We start from the raw sequence: 18,180 nt of genomic DNA on the forward strand, positions 1-18,180 counted from the left end.
TTTTTTGGCACTCTCTCTTCTCCCATTCTCATCCTATGCTCATACCACTTTAGCTTTGTTGTTTCTATCATGTCTTGAAGTGTCAAGATACCTGTCCTTTTCCTTAACTCTTAATTTCTAATTCTATCCTTTCTGGTCTTGCCCTCGATACATCTTAGGAATTTCATCTCCCCTGCCTGTATTCTACTCTCCTCTCGTTTTTTTGTAGTCCATAATCCAGTTGCATAGGTTAGTATGGGTTCATAACAGGTTGAATATAATACTTTCTTACATTTCTTCGGGATATCTTGGTTCCACAAAATACCCCATACACTCTGGTAGAAGCTGTTTGCTTGTTGTATTCTTTTCCCAATTTCCTTGATTATCTTCCCACCTTCTGTGATCACACTTCCCAAGTACTTGAAACTTTTAACCACTTCCAGAATTTTACCATTCAGTTTTATCTTTCCTCTTCCTTCCTTCCTTCCTTCCTTCCTTCCTTCCTTCCCCCTTGTCATCACTATTGTTTTACTTTTCTCTGTGCTTACTTTCATCCCAAATTTTTCTACATACATCTACTTGTTTTTGCACTTCTGTTTCATCACCCCATATCACTATATCATCTGCAAACAACATGGCTTTTGTTGCCTGTCTTCCCAATCTCTGTTTAATGTTCTTATGAATTTCATCCATAACGATGATGAATAATATGGGGGATAGTACACTTCCCTGTCAGAGACCAGTTTCCACTTTAAACCATTTTGTTTTTCCTATACTAGTCTTCACACTACTAACAATTTTTGTACTTAGCTTTTATCATTTGCACTTCCACTCTTGTTAACTTGTTTTTTCCTTAATGTGTCCCAAACCAACTGTCTGTGCACACTGTCATGAGCTTTCTCAGTATCAATAAATGTCATCACTACGTCTTTTCCAAACTCCCATCTTTTCTCCATCATATGTCTTAATGTAAACATCAGGTCAAATGCTGATCTGTCTTTCCTAAAACCATACTGTTCTTCCATTTCTCCTTCTAGCTTCCTCCTCAGCCTTCCAATACTCTCTCAAAGATCTTAGCTCCATGGCCAATAAAGGTGATCACTCTGTAGTTATTACATTCCTTTTTATCACCTTTTTTAAATATCGGGATAATTAAACACTTTCCCCACTCTTCTGGGATCTCTTTCTTCCTCCAGATTATTCTAAATCTATACAGCCAATGTAGCCCTATCGATCCTGCTGCTTTCATTTCTGTAGTTACCTCATCCACTCCTGCTGCATTACTGCTCTTCATCTTTTGTATGGCTTCTTCTATTTCTAACATCGATATCTCCTTTTCTTGTTCTTCTTCTTTCCCCATTGTTTCTTCTTGCTCCTTCTCATCCACCTATTCACTGTATTTATTATTTAGCAATTCTGAGAAGTATTCTTCCCATCTTTTTAGTATGTCATCTCTTTGCGTCAATATCTGCCCTGTTTCAGTTTTTACAAATTTTGTATCTTCCCTATTTTGTAAACTATTCTTCACCAAACCATATGAAACCTTTTTACTTCCCTTTATATCTTCCTGTAAAGTTTCTGTGAAACTTTCCCAGCTCTTCCATTTCTCTTCTTGCACTATTTTCTTACATACATTTTTGGCTTCTATATATTTCTGCCAATTCTCTGTACTATTGCTGCCTATCTACTACCTCCAAGCCATTTGTTTCTCTTTAACTGCTTCCTTTACCTTGCTGTTCCACCAAGGAGTCTCCTTTCCCTTTTTCCTCTCTGATAGTTGTCCTTTTCCCTCCCTGATAGTCTTCCACAGGTGTTTACTGCACACTTTACAAATCCATTTCTGAAACATGTCCATTCCTCTTCCATACTGTTCATCTTCAGGAATTTCTTTCTTCAGATTCTCTTGAAACTTTTCTTTTATTTCTTTCTCTTTTAACTTCCATCCCTTTATTTTTCTTTCCCTTTTTTCTATTGACTTCATTATTTTACCAAGTCTTAATTTGGCTACCAGTTTGTGATCTCCTTTGAAATCTGCTCTTGGCATTGCTGTCACATCTTCCAGTTGTTTACATTTTTCTTTCTCCACCAGCATAAGACCAATCATGGTCTTTGTCTTTCTATCTACCCAACCATACCCAGTTATTTTTTGTGAATTCCTTTTTCTAAACCACGTATTGCTAACAATTAATCCATTCCTTCTACCAAAATCTGTTACCAAATCTCCTTCCTCACCTTGGTTTCCATAACTATACAGGCCAATTATCTCTTCTTTTCCCTGTCTGTCTGTTCCAACATGTGCATTCATGTCTCCCATTATTATAACCTCTTTGTCTACAATACAACTTTCCAGTTCTTCTAGAAACTCTTCTAAACATTCATCTGCATTCCCCAATTGGGATGCATAAACCTGTATAAAATCCTTGATTCCACTCTCAAGTCCAACTTTAATTATCCCGTCACTGATCTGGTCAATTTTGTCCCCATACTGCGCTAGGTCTTCTCTCAATATAATACTAACACCATTTGTTGGCATCTTTCCTCCAATCCAATATAATCTATTCCATTTCTTCAATTCTTTTTGACCTTTCCCCTTCAATTTTGTCTCACTTATTCCCATCGTTGCTTTGTCTTTCTTCTCCATATACTCTATCAGTTCTTCTACCTTGCCATTCAAAGTCATGACATTGCTGATACCGATTCTTGTGATGTCTGGTACTTCTCACAGTTCCTCCAGAGCACCGGGAACTACGTGTCACTTCAGGGTGAAACCCTAGCATTTTCCGAGGTCTTGATTCACTTGCACTCATTTTATGGGCTGTTTGTATGATGGGTTCGCCACTCCCACAAGCTTACACCCTTACTAAAACCCCAAAATATCCTCATAACCATATCAATGGGTCTGTAATTTTGTTAATGCGATTACCCAAATGAAGATAATTCCTTATATTAAAACCTATGTACATCCACGTTAAAAATTAAATAATTGAAAAAGAGGTTCAACCTATTCAATACATAGGAAAGAAATGTAGTGATTACATTCTTATTTAATAGTAACTATAAATGGGACCGGTTTCGACCCTAGTCCAGGTCATCGTCAGCCGTAAAAACATGTAAAACAATGCATATGAAACAGAAAAAGAAAAAGATTAAGTGAACTCTGGATCGGTATAAGATGAAAACATGAATTAACGATGGGGGTAGAAATTGTGAGTCACTTAAAAGAAAACAGTACGTAATATTAAGAATGGTAGTATGGCACACGCAATGATAGGCGAAGTCTCAAAATGTTTATGAATATTGGAGAACGGTCAAATGGGTCAGTTTCCACACTCTGTCAGGCACAAAGTCACAACACTATCAAATAATATATGAAGATCATAAATAACTTGAAGTCGCAGACGAATAGATTTGTAGAAGCAAACCGCCAGCTCCCGGTGATCAGCGCGGCACATTCAATGTCATGCGCTGCGGTCTCGAACGCCAAAGTAGAATGGAGAATATCCTGGAGGTCCAGTATTTGTCTCGGTTGCGGGAAGTTAAGTATGTATATATAGAAATATACAACGCAAATCAGTATAATTGAATGAGTACTTGTGCTCCTGCTAAGTTCTTGGAAAACAGTTGACTTGAAAAAACAATTGTAAAGAGAAAAAAGTATAGTAAAAAGCGCAATATCGGAAAACAAATAAAAACTTATATGCACAGTGCGCTATTTTTTAAATTGAAAAAATTTTAGGTCATGACTGAAGTAGTCGAAGTTGGCGCAAGACAAGAGTTAAAATTTGAAAGAGGAGAACCGAAATGAAGGTCGATGGTTTTTTTTATTTTTTTTATTATTTTTTTTAATAATAGAGAAGGTAGAATAAATTAACAGAGGAAGAGTGATAGTGAAATAAGAGAAAGAATAAAAGAAATTGAAGTTAGATGGTATTGAGGAAGGATAAGATAGGGAAATGAAGGAGGGGTAGTTTAGGGTGGGTTAGGAGGGTGGGTTATTGGAGGTAGAAAATGTGGGTGGGAACTTTGTAAGGCATGGAAAATAGAACTGGGGTTTTGGAATTTGGAATTTTTGAGAAGAAGAATTAGGAAGTCAAAAAGGATATTGGGTTTTTCAGAAATGTCGTTTAAATTGAAATTAGGGTTGAAGTACTGGTCAAGGTGGATAAAGCAATTTTCAGTAATGTTTAAGAGGGGGCCTTTGTTAATGATTTTAAGTATATTCATGTCATTGTCAATGCTGGTGAAACTATGCTTGGAGTCTTGTATGTGCTGTCCTATGGCAGAAAATCTGTTGTATTTAATGGCGTTGACATGTTCAGAGTACCTGATATTGAAGTTGCGGCCAGTTTGTCCGACGTAGGAGGAATTGCAGTTGTTGCATTTGAATCTGTATACACCAGATTTAGAAAAAGCATTAGACTTATTTAGAGATTTAGAGTTGTGTAAGATATCAAGATTTCTATTGTTAGTTCTAAAAGAAATTTTCATGTTATGTTTTTTAAAAATATTAGTTATTTTATAAGCATCCTGAGTGAAAGTGAAGGTGGAAAAAGCAGTTGGTTTTATTGTGTCTTTAGATAAAGTGGTTTTTGGACGGTGTTTGAATTTGTTGATGATGCGGTTTATGAAGGAGTTGTTAAAGCCATTGAATTTAGCAATGTTGCGGATGGTGTTTAATTCATTATTTAAATCTTTTTTGGACATAGGGGTGTTGAAGGCACGAAAAATTAAGCTGTTATAAGTAGCACGTTTATGAGCTTGGGGGTGCGAAGAATCTTGTCTTATTGTGGTTGCTGTTTGGGTTGGTTTTCTGGAAATTTTGTAAGATAAAGAAGAAGGATGTCTAGTAATAGTTAGGTCTAGAAAATTAAGAGTTTGGTTGTGTTCTGATTCGAGGGTGAATTTAATGTTTAACGTTAATACTTTCAATACGGAACAATGAAATTTTTATCTTTAAATGCTATGTACATCCAGTCGCACAAAAATTTGCCATCACAGAAGGAAGTGCGAAAAATAGCGAAAATAAAAGAAATAAGCAAAAATGAAATAAAAGAATTGAAAATTAAAGATATGGAAATGGATGGAAGTGGAACGACACATATTCAAGAAGGCATTTGTAAGCTGTGCAGAGAGGGCTTGTGGCAAACTAGCTGAAAGAGCAAAAGATAAAAAGATCCCATGGTGGAATCACAGGGTACAGGAAGCAGCAAGAAAGAAAAAGAAAAATACTTGGCAGGTAAGGAATAGGGATAACATGGAAGAAAGTAGAAGAAGGTCCATGAATGTAGTAGGTACGAGAAACTAAAAAAAAAAAAGGCTGGGAAGGATTTACACAAGAGTTGGAAGAGGATGTGTATAGTGGTACAAGGATGCTATATGGACTTTTTGTCATCATCGGTGGCTGCGACTCGTATCCGAGTAAACACATTTTTCAGCAGTTTACATTTTCACACTCACAATGCTTTGTGAGTATGTTTCATATGACTTAGTAGCCCAATCTTGGCATGAAACGTACATCTAGACAAATCACATGGAATGGCTGAGGAAAGGCAGGGCTGAACCTGACGGAGCTTACGTAGTTGTCATTTAGCCTCTTCATGTCTATATATGAAACTGAAGGAAGGAAAAAAAAGAAAGAGTCTACACAAAGCAGGTGAAAGGGTAAAAAGGAGAGGTATTATACATAACCAGCGAAGATAAGGAAAAGAAGGAGTAATTTGGTGAACTCCTGAACAGGATTGGACACATTGTGTGTGGAAATGATAAAAGCACCAGGACCCGTTGGTCTATAATGGCTGTATAGGCTATTCAGATGTATTTGGAAAGAAAAATTTGTACTAAATGACTGGAGTAAAGGAGTAATAATACAGTATATTTTAAAAGGGACACAAGAAGATCTGTGATAAATATTGAGGAATCACACTCACATGACAGGTAGCAAAAAATATTTGAAAGGGTACTAGAAAAGAGAATGAGAAGAAAGGTGGAAAGTTTCCAGAAACATGTGGGGAGGAGAGAGTGGTTTTCAAATGAAACTAGACTATAACAAGTATGTGTGCTGTCACCATTATTATTCAAAATGGTTATGGATGAAACTGTGAAGGAGACAAAGGCAAAATATGGGGACAGGGAGCTGAAGGTAATGCTCTTTGCAGATGTTATTGAAGTGTAGAGAGCAAATAGAGAGGCAGCAAATAGGTAACTCAATGTTTTGATGAAATTATTGAAAATTATGGAATGAAAATCAGCACTGAAAAGAGTACGACAATGGTGTTGACTAGAGGTGGAGGAGAAGGGAAAGTAATTATAAAAATAAAGGGGCAAATCCTTGAAATTGTAGAGAGCTTCAAGTACTTGGGAAGTGAACTGATGTAGGAAGCAGGACTGGATGTGGTGGAGATCAGTAAAAGGATTAGACAGGGAAATGCATTTAACCAGAGTGTGAGAAGCCTGGTGTGCAGGAAAGAAGTACCAATGAAGTGTAAAGAGGTGATGTATAAGATGTGCTTCTGCCCAATACTGACATGAAGTGGAGACCTGGACACTGACAAAAAGACAGGATAATAAAATCCAGGCCAGTAAAATGGAATTCTTAAGAAGTATGATAAGAAAGACAAGAAAGGGCAGAGTAAGAAATGAGGATGTCAGGAAGGATATCAGAATGTAAAAGCTTTACAACAGGATGGTGGAGAGGGATAAACTTATTTTTTTTTCTAGTGGCTTTATGCCGCACTGACACAGATAGGTCTTATGGCGACTATGGGATAGGAAAGGCCAAGGAGTTGGAAAGGAAGCAGCCATGGCCTTAATTAAGTACAGCCCCAGCATTTGCCTGGTGTGAAAATGGGGAAACCACAGAAAACCATCTTCTGGGCTGCCGACAGTGGGATTCGAACACACTATCTCCCAGGTGCAAGCTCACAGCTTAAATGGTTTAGGCTTGATAAGAGGATGGAAGAGGAAAGGATGCTGAAGATAGCAAGAGGGAGATGCATACTAAGGTGGTTGAAAATAAGCACGAAAAGTATAATTACAGGAAAACCAGATTCGAACACAGTTAAGGAGGAACGATTGTGGTTGGACAGAAGGAGACGGAAAGGTGCCATAAACATACCAACCCGGCGGGAGCTGGACGAGGAAAATGGATGATGATGATTACATAGTAAGAGCACAATTAAAAATTTGTTAGCCATAAATGAAACAAACTCATATTCTACAATATATTGCATACTCAATAACAATTTATCATATACCAGTCACAGATTTGATTTGTTTCTTTATTGGTGGAAGTGAAGTAATCAAAGCCGATACCTGTCAGTGAGAGGTGTGATGACAAGACGACCAGAGTTCCCTAGGTACTCGTAGCCATATAAGAAGTGAGTGTTAGTCTGACGGATGATGCAATCGTCTATGTCACGGTCCCAGTAGAAGCGTAACTGAGACAACCACTCAAATACTGATACATCCTTGCAGCCTATAAAACATTTTTCAGATATTACATAGGAGGTAAAAGGAAGATACATATAGTAACATCATTTTGAAGTGATCATTTAAATTTTACCATAAACAATTAATAAAGTTTGGACACTTACCGTTTGCAACAGGTTACTTTCACTTACTAATATGAATTATTATTATTATTATTATTATTATTATTATTATTATTATTATTATTATTATTACAAAGTCAGGATTATTTTATTTTATACAATAAATATTTAAGTAGCCATATAAAAACTGGATTTCACAAAAGGCTCTAGAGAACAGGGAAAGATACATCATAGCCAAACATGAGGTAAAGAAAGCTGTCGCTGAAGCTAAGCACAGTCACTATAATGACCTGTATACAACACTGGACTCAATGGAAGTAGAGAAAACTATCTTCCATCTGGCCAAAGCTAGAACAAATTCAGCACAGGATATTGAACACTACATGTGCATAAAAGGCAAGGATGATCAGCAATTACAGCATAAAAAGAACATCCTCAAACATTGACAACAACACTTTGAAGAGATTTCCAACAATTTGTTCCCAAATCCTTCTATTTCAGAAGCTAATCCAACAGCAGTTCCCATCTTACGCATCATGTCAGAGGAAGACACCAGTGCCATAAGGAGTATGAAGATTTGAAAGAACTTGTGATCATCTGGCTAACCAATGTTTTCAATGCCATACTTGACTCTGGCTCTGTTCTCAGTGATTGGGCTACAAGCATCACTGTGTCTATCTTCAAGAAAAAAGGGAATCTAGCAGAATGTGCAAGCGACAGTCTAATTTGCCTTCTGTTTTACATGATGAAGATCTTCGAGAGAATCCTCGATCAACAACTGCGTGAAATTGTCAGCATTAGTACCAATCAGTGTGGCTTTGTTAATGGTGCTGGAACAATTGATGCAATCTTCACTGCCAGAATGCTAATTGAAAAGCACCAATAAACAGCCACTGCATATTGCCTTCCTTGATCTTGAAAAGGCTTTGAATCAAGTGCCACATCATGCGATCTCGTATGCACTTTGTGACCATGGTGTGCTGGAAATTCTTATCAATTGGATGAAGATGCTGTACATGAATACCACGAGTCATGTAAATTGCGCTGCCGGCATCTTAGAGAGCTTCCCAGTGAAAGTCAATGTACACCAAGGCTTTGCACTGTCCCCACTGCTCTTTGTCCTCATCAAGGAAACAATCACATGGGACCTGCAGAGGAGTGTCCCTTGGACTCTCTTATATGTAGATAATATTGCAGTTACTGATACCATCAGAAGAGGATTGCAGCATCAAGGTGAAGACTTGAACAGCTTACTAACAATATGGTCTTAGACTGAACAAAACCATTTCAAGCAATTGCTCCATCCAAATTTATGGACAGAGCTCATAAATGACTGTAAACTCCAGGTATCTAAGATCTTGCCTATGGACTGATGGTGGAATAGATGATGAAGTGGGAAGTAGGATAAAGGCAGCATGGATGAGATGGAGCAAAGTCACAGGCCCACTCTGCGACAGAAGGATACCACTAAATCTGAAGTCCAAAATATACCATTGTTTTTGATGGGTTCATTTTCATTCCATAATCATCAAACTTCTTACACCATGCTTTCAGATGATTTTGCACTCCCTCCCCTGCTTCAGCCCATATTGCCACATCATCTGCAAACATCAGAGCCTGAAGATTTTTATTACCTTTTCCTTTTAGTTCCTTTAAAATGGTATCCGTAATGGCTATGAATAGAAGAGGTGATAAGGCACTTCCCCGTTGTACTCCTTTGGTTGTATTGAACCATTCAGAGTGACCATCTCCAATACTGACACAGCTTTTGCAATTAGTATATAGCATTTGGATCTTCCTAATAAGCAGGAGTGTATTCTCCTTGAATGCAAGGCATTCATTGCATGTGTTATGATAATTCAAAGAACTGTCTGAAGTACGATTTTAAGTTGTTTCAAATCAAATATTAACGATTTCATCTCTCAGAAGTTCAAAAGTTACGCGCAACTGTACTAGTTCCGTTGCTTGACTACGTAGGGTACTGGTGTAGTCTCGCCATCTATTCCACTTTAGAAAGAAAGAGACAGCAAACGGAGGAGTTAAGAATGTAAGGCATTCAATTTTAAAATTGAATTCGGTGGCAGATATAGTTCTGAAACTCTCCGAATGATGTCGCTGCAATTGAAACTTGGCCAGACTTTGTCACCCCATACACGTGCTACCATCTGCCATCTGTTAGCAACTTGGAGAAAGTCGGCATGTCCAAATTTACACCTAACAGGACCCACAGATTACCCCCAGCGAGAACCCAATGTGATGAAACTGACCAATGCCACTGGGGTGACTTACCTCCAGTGCTTGAGTTCTGGCTGACTAGTGAGTTCATTCATTGTGTATTTTGCTGATTAGTGAGTTCATTCTGTGTGTGCTGTTCCTGTGCAATTCATCGTTTTCGGTATTTTGTTATATTTTATGATTATGTTGGTATTAACGATGGATGAGTCTAAAACGGATATAATTGTAAATCTGTTTGAAAAGCCATTTGCTGGCCGTTTGCTTGATGAAAAGATTAAAATAGTTAAAGCCAGGAGACCTCTCCCTTCCCTTGCAAATTTAAAAACAGAAAACAAGAATTGTGTTCACACGTTCAATCCAGAAACTTACAGTAAAACCGTTTGGCTCTGCGGCTCTGAGTCATTAAACAAATTATTCTGTTGGCCTTGCTTATTGTTTATTGCTGAAAATTCCCCTTGGAACAGCAAGAAACGTAGATATGCAGATTTAAACAATCTGCACACTGCTATTGTGAGGCACAAGAAATCAGATTGTCATATCCACGCATGGATATCCTTAGGTACCTTTGGAAAAACTAGGATAGTGCAGTTGGATAAGCAGAAGCAGGAAAATGTTCTAAGGCACAACGAAGCCATTGAGAAAAATAGAGAAGTTCTGAAACAGCTGACTGCGGTAACATGCTTTTTTGGAAAGCAAGAGTTACCATTCCATGGACACAATGAGGCTAGTGAATCCAACAACAGAGGGAATTACATAGAACTAATTAAATTGTTAGCTGAGTTTGATGAAAAATTAGACAGTCACTTCACAACAGCGAGTGTATTTACAGGACTCTCTCCACTCATCCAGAATGATTTAATTCAAAGCATCTGCACTGTAATGACCGCTGAAGTATTCAGGTTGGGGAAGCTAAATTCGTAGGAATTATGATCGATAAGACTTCTGATGTTTCAAACTTTTCACAGTTATCTATTGTCCTCAGATACGTTCATGATGGTGATATTGTTGAAAGATTTGTTGGTGTCTATAATGTTAGTTCTGATAGGACAGTGAATGCATTGGTGAGACTTGCGATTGAGTGTCTGGATAACTTTGACTGCCGCAAAAAGTTAGTTGCGCAGACTTTCGATGCAGCGGCGGTGCTTGCAGGTCAGCTGAATGGTGTGCAGGCTAAATTAAAAGAAGTAGTTCCTGAGGCTGTATTCACCCAATGCTATGCTCACAAGCTTAATTAGTCCTCTCTCAAGCCGTATCATGCACAAAAGAATGTCGTATATTCTTCGCAACGATGAGTGGCTTTGCGACATTGTTTAGTAATTCTTCTAAGAGAACTAACCTGCTGGACATTGTCCTCAAGAAAAGGTTTCCTAAACTAGCTCCAACAAGGTGGAACTATTCTAGCCGTTTAGTACAGACCATCGCGGAATATCGTGCTCCTCTCCAAGAGCTTTACGAAAGCACTTTGGAGGAACCTGGGAACTGGGATAACAATACAATAAATGAGGTAAGTGGGTTTCTTGCAAAGTTAATAGAATATCAGTTCAATTTCCTTCTGAACGTTTTTAATGAAATATTTTTATTGACTGATGTTACATGTAACATCCTTCAATCAAAGACACTGGACACTGCATATTGCACCAGAGAAGTGATTAGAAACTAAAGTATCTGTAATGCAAAACAGTGGATTTGCTAACATCTGGGACAGAACAGAAGAGAAATGTGATCCACCAAGGAAGAGAAGAAAGGAAGAAACTTCATTTTCGGTTAAAGATGAGTATAAGAGGGTTTACCTGGAAATACATGATATTATTCTAGCACAGTTAAAATATCGCTTTTGTTCATTGGGAGATCTGTACTTCATTGAAATGCTTGATTGTAAGAAATTTTCATTTTTTCCCGTCAATTTTCCTGAAGAGCAATTCAGTAAATTGATTGAAGTTTATGGAAAATATTTTGATATAGTACGACTTAAATCCGAATTGAGGGCAATGTTCACTTCTGAACACTTCAAAGATAAGACTGTGGCTCAAATCCAGAAATTCCTATTGACTAGTGGTCTCCACAGCGGTCTTCCTGAACTTTATAAGTTGTGCATATTGATTACAACTATTCCCGCTACATCATCATCTGTAGAACGCTCTTTCTCAGCTCTAAAGCAAATAAAATCTTTCGTCCGCGATTCTCAAGGTCAAAGTCGTCTCTCTGCATTAGGAATAATGTCTATAGAGAAGGACCTTCTTGTTGATATGAAATCACGTGAGGACTTCTACGGTGACGTCACCAAGGAATTCTGCAAAAAGAATCGCACAGTCGAGTTCACCTATATGTAATTAGGGTGAGTAGTATTGAAATTTACTTAATACATTGTGTCACTGCATGGTTACTAGTTGCATGCCTCGGTGGAGATTCCAGGATACGCCACTGCTAATAAGGAATTCTGGTACACCAAGTTTTCTAAGACTTTTCTAAATAGTTGATCTAGGAACAATATCATATACCTTTTCAAGGTCCATAAACACCATAATTAGGTCTTTTCCTCTTTCCCAGTGTTTCTCTGCCAACATCCTCAAAGCTGGTATCAGGTCTGTTGTGCTTCTTCCAGCCCTAAAGCCATGTTGTTCCTCTTCTAAGATAGGCTCTAGTATATCCCTTACTCTGGCTTTAATGAACTTCTCCATAATTTTTTAAGGCTGTGTGATAAGAGGATAATGCCTCTGTAATTTTCAATTTTCCTTCTACTCCCTTTCTTAAAGTTAGAAACTATCACCCCTTTTGTCTAATCTTCAGGTATTTCATTATCCTTCTATATTGTTTTGAAAACTCTATACAGCCACTGTATTCCTGGCAGACCAGCAGCTTTAATCATGTCAGCTGTAACTTCATCAGCTCCTGCTGACTTACCACTTCTCATCCTATGGAGAGCTTGCTCTACTTCTGTCCATATAATTGGGATATCTTCCTCTATAGTTTTCTGTCCTACATCCTCAACAGAGATCTCATTAGGGCCATTTAGGAGCTTGTCAAAATACTGTTCCATTGTATCCGTGATATCTTTCATATTGCGAACTATATTCCCATCTGCTGTCTCCAGAGCTGTAATTGCTTCTTTATCTGATCTTTTACTTTTTACTATTCCATATTATATCTGTACCGGGCGGTACACCTCCACGCCGCTAGTTCAAATATTGTGCCAGTTGAAACTCCTCTACAGGAGAAAGCCTGAACTTTAACAAACTGTATTAACTCAACGGTTTCTCAGAAGATGTCACTACGGTAAATTTGAAGTGTTCTGAACTGTGTCTATTTCGATTTGTGTTTGTTTGCTCCGTATCAAGAAGTTTGGACATTCTCTAACAGATGTCTCTACCAAAAACTATGATAACGCACTCTGGTGTAAAGGAATGTACTCTCCTGAAGAAAGTTTGTATTCATAAGTTTTGTTTTACTAAATTTTGTTCTGTCATTTGTGGGTTGGCAATATAAATCCTTTCTTTCTGCCTGTTTTGTATGTAGCCAATCAGGAATTTCTGTAATTAATTTTCCACTAATAAGGTGTTTCTTCCTCATCTTGTGTATTAGTTTTTGCTGTTATCCAATAAAAGTTTGTGGGCGGGTTGTTATCATTCATAAAAGGTCTCGAACTTTCCACAAGGGTATAAAAACTGCTGATTTTCTTGTCTCGGGGTCACTTCAGTAACATCTTTCTTAGTATGTGGATATGTAGCAGGGGGCGGGAAGCGCCTCTTTCTTCGGGCAACAGATCTCCAACAAGGTAATGGCCTGTTAACATCTTTATTTCTTGCTAGCTCAGCAGTTTAACTCTCGGAGAAGGTTCGAATCCTTTAATATGTAACCCATCTTTTAAAAATGTAAATTCCTTTTCTGTCTATGTAAAATCTACAAATATCTTTCACTGTAAAGCGGGGATAGAGAGTGCTTCACCCTCTCGAACTCCCCTTCATTTTGAAATGGAGGTGATTATGTTTTCATAACCGTTCTTCTCTCCTTTAATGTAGTAAAGTTTTCTCATACGGGTCACCTCCCTAGCTTGGGATTAGCCCCTGTATTATCGGCCTAGCGCCACATAGGTTTTAAGACAAAAACTTTGTGTAGGAGTGCAAATTACGCCTCCATCCCCTTTGCTTTGGGCCAGTAACTTAACCTGATGTTTTGTTTTCTTCATGCAAAGGCCCCGTGGGTTGGGTATTAATTACCCCTGTTTCCTTGTGTGCCTTGAGGGCAGATAGAAGTGAAGTTTGTTGTGGCCTTTGAGAGGCTTGTAAAATTGAGAGCGGATATGCTCTTTTCCTTAACATTGTAATTAGGAGCTAGTGCTACTTGGCACGATGGGGTTTTCTGCCCCTTTGTTCATTTGGTAAGTTGGTAAAGTTGAGCTAATCGCTCAAAGATTGTGAGTGTGGGGCTCGAAGCCCAAAACCTGGTAAAAAAAAAAAAAAACCCTGAACGGGAAAAATTATTTTGTACCTGCCTTTCGTTGTTATTTCATCTAGTGGAAATTGTTGAATGTTGTTATTTGTTGATTTTGAAAAGAAAATATAACCTTTGTTAACGTTTTAAATTAACTTTAATTCTGTAGTTGAGACCTATTCCAGCCCGCACCTTCTTTCACCTCTGCTGTTCCACAGATACCTCGGAACAATATCATTTTCATATTCCCTTTACTGTCTTCTTCCAGTTTAGTTGTAAATTCTTTCCAACTTTTCTCTTTTTTTTTCCTGTACAATTCTCTTGACTTCCAACTTCCTGTATCTATATTTTTTTGCCATCTCTTTCAAGGTTATTACTAGAAGAGACTTATATGCCCTCTCCTTTTCATCCTTACTACAACCTCAAAATACCTTCATAACCATATGAAGAGATCTGTAACATTTATTTACAACTTTGTTGAAGATCCTATTTTACATTAACACCCAGGTATGGTCCCCGTGAGGTACTTTCACCCTATTGTGCCCGTTCGCATCTCGTAGACCATTTACAAAATGGCGGCGTAGGAAGGTATGGCCCATGCGATCTATTAAGGCAATGAACTTCTCATTAATACGGCATATAGGAGACCATGCACGTCATGGAACGGACTGATTTGGAAGACACTGCAGGACAGTAGAGGCTCAGTTGGATTGTTTTATAAAAAAATATAGCAGCGGACTTATTGTTGAAAAAATATACTCTAAAAATTTCAACGGCAGAAGAAAGACGCAAGTACAAGCTAAGCTTTACATCTGAAGATTATCCTAAACTTCTGAAGAAGATATTGACTATTTAACAATCGACGATCAAATCTGTCAAAATAATTCACCGGCGTACATTATAAAAGAGACGAGATATTATAAAAATAAGTAAGTCGCGGTGAGATACATCTGACTTGGATCCGGTGAGCAACCACTCTGCAATTGAAGAAGAAGGACTCATTATATTGGAGGACCGATAATTTCGTATGGGAAGAAAGTTACCCCTGTTGTTATAAACTTAATATCTATATACGGAGAACTTATCCCAACCGAAGGAAATTTCGTCGTTAAGAATAAGCAGTAGAACAATGGAATATATCATGACTGATTGCTCCGCAAAAGGAATTTTCTACGCAGTCTGCAGATGAATGATGACTGCTTGCTAAATCTACATGATGGACTGAACTGGGGACAGGCACCGGCTAGCCAGAGGACCAGCCGATGAGGATTGGACCAGCCAGCCAGAGGACCAGCCGATGAGGATGGGCACCAGCCAGCCATATGACCAGCCAGAGGACCAGGAAGACGTTGTCCATCCGGAGATCCAGATCCTAACAGAGGGTCTAACCACAACCAAGGAATGGAGCGACAACCAGACCAAACATAACATCTGACGAGCTAAGTCCATACATTTTTTAGTAGAGTAGTTTCTAGCAATCTACACCCTTACTCTAACTTCGGCATGTGCTGATTAATTGGTGATATTTTTTAATTAATTAAGAACGTGTGTGAATCATAAAGTGAAGTGTGAGATATTTAAGGCTATAAGATAAGATGGCAGTGTAGAATTAGAATTCTATTATATCATATACATGCTACCGCACTTGCATACATACAGTAGAAACTAGCATGAGTAAATGAAAGAAGTGTTACTTGTGTAGATCTAATAGCAATGAGTCTATACAACTAGTGAAACTTCGATTAATCTCGTTTTAATTGTACAATGATTACGTCACGAATTTACCTGCGCGACACAGATGAATATAGTTAAGTTATGTATTCCTTTCTTTATAGAAAGAGGGCATTGAACTCCAACTCCTGTTTAAAGATAAGAGGTTATTAAAATGTGTTTATTATAAGGCAATTCTAAAATGTGTTGGCATATAGCTTTGGGTGTAGTCGGCTATATGCGTACGGCAATATGTATGCCAGTGGTATGATAATGTATATTGGAATGGTGTTAAAATATGGTTATTTCTTGGAGTATATTAAGGAATATTTGAAATGCAGATGTTTGTTTTTGTTCTGCGATATGAGAAAGAATTGCTATTCACCGAGGAAACATTGTGTTAGATTAACATGAGGTGAGTTTCTGTGTCATATGGAAAGAATATGTCAAAAGAGTGAACATCGCGCAGATGACCCATTTTAAGGTAAGATTGACATGTATTATGGTAGAATTGTGAATCGTGACAGTTTTTATCTGACATTGGTAAATGGTATGTACCAAATACAAGAGAGTTCTTTAACATACGGTTTAACTAGGCTCATGACTAAGTACACATGTGATATTCTTTGGTGCGGTGACGTTTCAATATAATACGTATTAATTTCATTCTGTACTGACCATACGAGTTGAGTAGCTCGTACACATGAGAGATATTGAGTAATAGCAGATAGCTAAAGCACATTGAGCCGTTGGTGGAGGAGTGTGTGGATCGGAAACTACTTGAACAGTTAGATAGATGTTCATTTCTTTTCACGCAGATATGATTTGAGTTGAAGTGTTTAAAATATAAAGAATAGGATAATGGTTAGTTAGGAGCCATATGTTGTAGGCTTTAGGGAGGTATTGTCTTAGCCCGTAAGTTGTTATTTATGCGTATTCAAGATGAAGGACCAAATAATCAGAGTTCAGATTTATGAATGGAAAATTTGGAGAGCAGTTTTACGATTTCATACTCACGCAAGAGTTTGTTTGGGAGATACATATGCAAAGATATGATCAGATTTACATTCGCAATCTGATTTTATCCCATTTAATTTTTATTACGTTTCAATTTAGCAAACCATCCATTTTATCACAGTGAACTGACTTAAATGTGGTAAGAATATTTAATATAAATATCGTGACAGTATTCACATCGAGTATTTATATGGAGACCGTGATTGCTCAGTGATCTCTTAAATATAATTAGAGTAAATCAAATACACTTCGGAACATGGCTACGAATATAGAAGTAAATAACCAATATGAACTTGAACATTGAATGAGAATGAGTGTAAATAATTTAAAATCTTAATTATTCTACTTTTATTTGAGCCAGCGCTGACTCTAATCCTTTATACATAAATGTTATTAAGATAATACTACCCAGAATTCACATTTAACTTTACATTGAACATGATTTATTTCAATAAATTTTCTTATACTTTTCTTTTAGAAAGTGCCTGTGTTATGAATTCCTTTTGGGTAACGGCTAGTTTGTAAGTTAGCTAATAAGTTTTGTAGATGTAAGTAACTGATGAGTTTGACAAAAGAGAGAGATTCTTTTTGAGATTTTCGGCCCCAGGTCCTTACTTGAGCGAATAGGTTTTCCCATGATGTGCGTCTCAGCAGACCGAGTCTCTTCCGAAACCACGTAAAAAACAAACACATATAAAATCTCAGATTTTATGAGCGATAGATAGAATACCCTGAGAAGAAATCGAGTTACCGGGAGAACTTTGCACTGACCGCTCGACTGGCGGGTTCACTATAAACACATTAATTAAAACTGAGAGGACTTTTGCTCTTGGCGAAACTTACAATCTGAGTTTTCATTCCATTTACCTTCATATCATTGTCCGTTGTCCATCTCTCAACATTATCAAGGTCTTTCTGCACTCCCTGTAACTGTACTTTTAATTCCATACCTTGAAGAAGATATATGGCCAGTGTATATTGGATCTACTGACCTAGTTTCAAATCAAATCAAAATCACTTTATTTACAAATGAGGTGTCTATCTACGCGGAAAAAGATACACAAAACCTTTAAATACCTAGGGAGCTTTGTTTCTTCTGACAATACCATAAACCAAGACATAGGTAATAGGATACAAACTGCATCAAAATTCACCCACTCCATTTGTCAACAACTCTGGGATGGCACATTTCTCCAAGCTTCAAAGACCATACTGTACAAAACATATTTTATACCAATTCTAACATATGGATTGGAACCAA

General features: G+C 37.6%; 1 protein-coding gene across 1 annotated transcript in view; it reads right to left on the bottom strand.

Moving 5' to 3' along the window:
* Positions 1–18,180, bottom strand: part of kl-2 (dynein heavy chain 2, axonemal kl-2) — a 638,176-nt gene that overhangs the window by 374,865 nt on the left and 245,131 nt on the right. Inside the window, exon 32 of the mRNA XM_068229141.1 lies at positions 7,291–7,453. Within this exon, the coding sequence (XP_068085242.1) occupies positions 7,291–7,453 (163 nt within the window). The remainder of the gene's footprint in view (positions 1–7,290; positions 7,454–18,180) is intronic.

Source organism: Anabrus simplex, chromosome 9 (assembly GCF_040414725.1).
Source record: "Anabrus simplex isolate iqAnaSimp1 chromosome 9, ASM4041472v1, whole genome shotgun sequence".
NCBI classification, from domain to species: domain Eukaryota; kingdom Metazoa; phylum Arthropoda; class Insecta; order Orthoptera; family Tettigoniidae; genus Anabrus; species Anabrus simplex.